General features: G+C 51.6%; 1 protein-coding gene across 1 annotated transcript; it reads left to right on the forward strand.

Moving 5' to 3' along the window:
• Nucleotides 1-376: 376 nt before the first annotated feature.
• Nucleotides 377-1,394, forward strand: CTAM01_16613 (uncharacterized protein; the record flags this gene model as incomplete). Its single annotated transcript, XM_060532605.1, has 3 exons — nucleotides 377-761; nucleotides 836-1,073; nucleotides 1,127-1,394. 3 exons carry the CDS (start codon nucleotides 377-379, stop codon nucleotides 1,392-1,394), a joined length of 891 nt encoding a protein of 296 aa, XP_060372825.1.
• Nucleotides 1,395-4,049: the final 2,655 nt, after the last annotated feature.

Genomic DNA, 4,049 nt, shown 5'->3' on the forward strand with positions numbered 1-4,049 from the left:
AACATGGACGTTGATGGATAAGGTACCTTACGTCGATGCTTCTATTCTTGGCCTTCCCTCCCAACCTTTCATCCTTCCACCTTGGTCCTTCTTGGAATCCTGCCGAGAAGGACCAACGCCACTGTCAGATTTTAGCTGGAGGCGTGCAACCGCAACCTTCTGTGCACCTTTCAGGTCTCCCTATTCTCCTACGTTCCTTGCCTTACGTAAGATGGCTGCGAAGCTACACAGTCTTCACCGCCTGCCAACTGGCATTCATGGGTCCTACCCAGTAGGCGGTAGCCGAATTCTGCCGGACAAAAAAGTTCATCCCACCAGCGCAGCATCTTGCTTCCAAGGCAAAATCAATAACCCCGCGCCGTTGGACACGCCCATCATGGCCACGGCCGAGCGACCCAAGGCCGAGGAACCCAAAGATGACGAATGGATTCACGTTAAATCCAAGTCCCGGCTCTGGCGAAGCGCCCCCAAGCTACCTGTCAAGGGTCCTGGCGCAATCTCCAAGCCTACTGAACCCCGCAGCCACAAGTCAGTCATCGACATAACGGCCGAGTACGACTCCTTCAAGTCCAAGTGGCGCGAAACAAACTGCTGCCTTAGTTTGAAGAAGCTGGTGAGGGACTATTACGAAGGCCATCGGAGAGTTCGCAAGGCGGTGTGTCTCGGTGTGGGCACGTTTGATCCTGAGGACGGAGGCTGGGACGCAAAGAGGAGGAGTTATATCCAGCTCGACGCCTTTTTGACCGTCGTCGAGGTTTTGTGTATGCCTACGCTTAGCCGTCGCAGTCCTGTATACCAAACTGCACTGCAAGCTCTCAGCTAACCGGATACCCAGCCGAATTGTGTAAAGAGTCGATCTCGTGCTCCTTCCAGGAACCTCGCTTCACTCCCAATGACAGAGCATTTCTTACCAGTCTTGGTCATGAAGTTGTCGAGTCCCCTGCTGCATTCGAAGCCGTGGATGAAGAGACGCTGGTATTTGCGGTACACATGTACCGGCCAATATATGAGGCGACGCTCGAGAAGGCCATGCCTGCCATGTTTGTCGGGACAGGATGGGATGTTTGGGATGAGTGCGTAAAGGTGCTACTCCATGGCCGCCCAACGTTTATTGACACTTTGCTAGATTTGCCACGATGAAGGATGATGAGTTCAAGTGCATGAGTGACATGCATGCCTCGCATAAGCACTTTCGCTTCCCACAGGATGGTACATACACAACATTCTCAAGCACGTGTGTGTACTGGCGGCCAAAAGCCGAGACTGTCGTTCAACACGAGACTTCGGCCGGCGAGAAAGATGCATCGCCACCTCAAGAAGTTGTCACAACTGTCGTCCCTGGGACAAGTACCCAGATAGAGAAAAATTCACCAATTCCTCCAAACAGAGAGTAGGGCTTGGAGCATTGGACACTGACGCTGTCGATAAAGGACTGAGACGTCAAGTCATAAATTCCTCAAAGAAATCAGCATTACCACCACGGGGCCTTTATGTCACTGTACTCATAAGCTTGCTGTGATTGCATTGGACATCTATTGGTTCTCCTACTAAGCGCACCGCTCGAGTAGTCAGTGGTGTTTTGCAATGAGAACGATGCATGCGTCGAAAACATCCGATTAGCCCCAGGAACATGTATTCCCTAGCATCTATGGCCAACTCATCCTTTGCAACATATCGGAAGACTTTGGTTTGACGCCAGGCGCAAATGCCCTCTCTCTCCCACCAAGATCAAGACTAAACAGCAAGCCCTCATACTTGGAACTCGTCCATCACAGCTCTCCTTCTCTTGGTCGGTCATCACAAATTTCACCTCCTTGGCACCAAAGAACTGCTCAAAGTCAACACGGAAGATCGTCACGTTCAAAGATGCGCCTTTGCTCTCACTGGAACGTCACGCGCCAGATAGTTTGGGTCAAGGCCCATTACCGTGATCTTGATCGTGCCCATCACTTCACTCTCCATAAGTACCCTGGCATAAGCGGCGACGACACCAACATATCTCTCGACGCAAAGACAGGGTGAAGCCCTAGCAGAAAGCACGTCAACAGTCTCGCTTTGGCCGCATTATCATCGCTACCCGGTGGTTCATTGCGGCTGCTGTTGACATGCTCTTGCACAATCCTCCCGGCCTACACGACCGACTCAACAGGCTTCTCAACATGACAACACAAAGCACCGGCGTCTGGAAGCCGTATAATCCGTTGGCATTTCTTCTAAAAAAAATACGTGATCCTTCATGGCCCCCCTGATTGCTCAGGCGTGACACTCGAAAGCCGAGCACTTGAACTAGTAAGGACCGAGACTGCTCCGCCGCGTAACGTTCACAAACACCCGCTTATCAGCCCAGTCTGCAGGCATACCGATGTAGATAGATAAAGGAATGCTCCGAACTGTCCGTTCAATCCAGCGCTAGTGTCGGCAAAGAGCCTTCAGGAAAGGTATACCGTCCTGGGGACGTCGCCTGCGTAGAAGCTAGCTCAATTCGTACGCTGTTGACGAGCGGCGTGCTAAAGGAGCCAAGGAACTCGTGTCACTGGCGCCGTCACCGACCTGTTGCAAGGATCGCGGCTCCTCGAGCGTGGGGCATTCCGCAATGATATTGCACACGACGGGAATGATGCTGAAGTTCCTGTAGCTGCCGGCCGAACTCCCGTTTCTGGAGTATTGGAACAGAATACGCCCGCGTCAATCCAGCTGAGTCGGACATGTAGCCGGTCGGGGAGTAGCCAGCGAGTTGGATGGCAAATTTAGCCATGCCAAAGGGGACTGACGCTCCGGCGAAGACATCAATAGTGTCGCCGTTTGGCCCGTGCCTGAGAAGATGTTAAAGTGCTGCCCCAGAGGGCCGAGGATTCCAGAACACGATGTCAATACTGCACACCACCCATTTTCCATCATTTGACTTAGCACTCGATAGTTATTATCGACTCTAAGACCGGCTCCAGAGCGGAAACATCGGATGCTCATGACAAAATATTCCCAAGCAAGTGCCGACATTGCTTTGGATGATCAGGCGTGCAATGTCATCTAAAATAGACTTCTGCGGACATGCTGTGTAACACCCGCTAGCCAACCTATACCTTGGCCGTTCAGCTTCAAGTTTCCGGGACTTCCTTCATGTTACCTTCCTCTTGACGCTCACTCTGTCATCCTGACATATTATTCACCTAGTCTCGATAGAACCCTTGCGTTTGTGCTCGTACCTCGCAGTTCCATTGCATAGATTACCAAGATAAGGGTGCCTCTGACGCCTCGACTTTCCAGACCTTTCCAACAAGGTTCTCTGGGGCACCGTGTCCGGAATGATAAGGTTTGTGCCCAATAACAGTTACATATACTTCAGACCAACGTTGCAAGAGGGAATTGACTTTTATCACATGAAATGAAAGGGAAAGCCCTGGGTTTAGGTCGATCAACTATTACTTGCTTGAGCTATTATAATTATGCAAAGGAAAGACCAGGTCAAGACGGTAACAAAGCAGCTCAATGAGATATACACAAAAGCGATAACTCTACCTAGGAATTCGAGTTAACTGGATCAATTAATTTTCCAAGCTCGCTGTTGATGAAATTTGAGGAGACTTGCTCTAAGTCATCCATATTTTCCATGCCGTTGGGCCAAGCGGGGCCGTCCTGAAAGCGGCCCGATCCTGAGCTCCCAATGCCCATGGAAAGCTTCACCCGGCCTGGACATCCGCTCGGCTGCAAAGCGCAAGTTTGCTGACGGGCATGGCCGAAATTGGCCGTGCGGAGCTTCAAGAAACCCCCCGAATCATGGAATGGATGCCACCCCGGAGCACAACCCACTTGGCCGTAGAATGGACACCTCTGAGTTCTGGGCCCTCCGTTGTGGTTCTGGCTTCTTGTCCTTAGCTTATGCGGGGTTCGTAGCTTACCAGATGATTGCCGGGGATCCCAGCCAACATGATCCTGAGAGCCAACGGTTGTGCCTCTCAAACTCCAACGAGAAGCATCATCGGGTGTTCGGACAGGCATCGGCATCGATAGAGAGCATTTCTTTGATTTTGCTGGACCGAAACTCCATGATA

This window comes from Colletotrichum tamarilloi (genome assembly GCF_030869305.1).
Source record: "Colletotrichum tamarilloi strain Tom-12 chromosome Unknown Scaffold_240.1, whole genome shotgun sequence".
NCBI classification, from domain to species: Eukaryota; Fungi; Ascomycota; class Sordariomycetes; order Glomerellales; family Glomerellaceae; genus Colletotrichum; species Colletotrichum tamarilloi.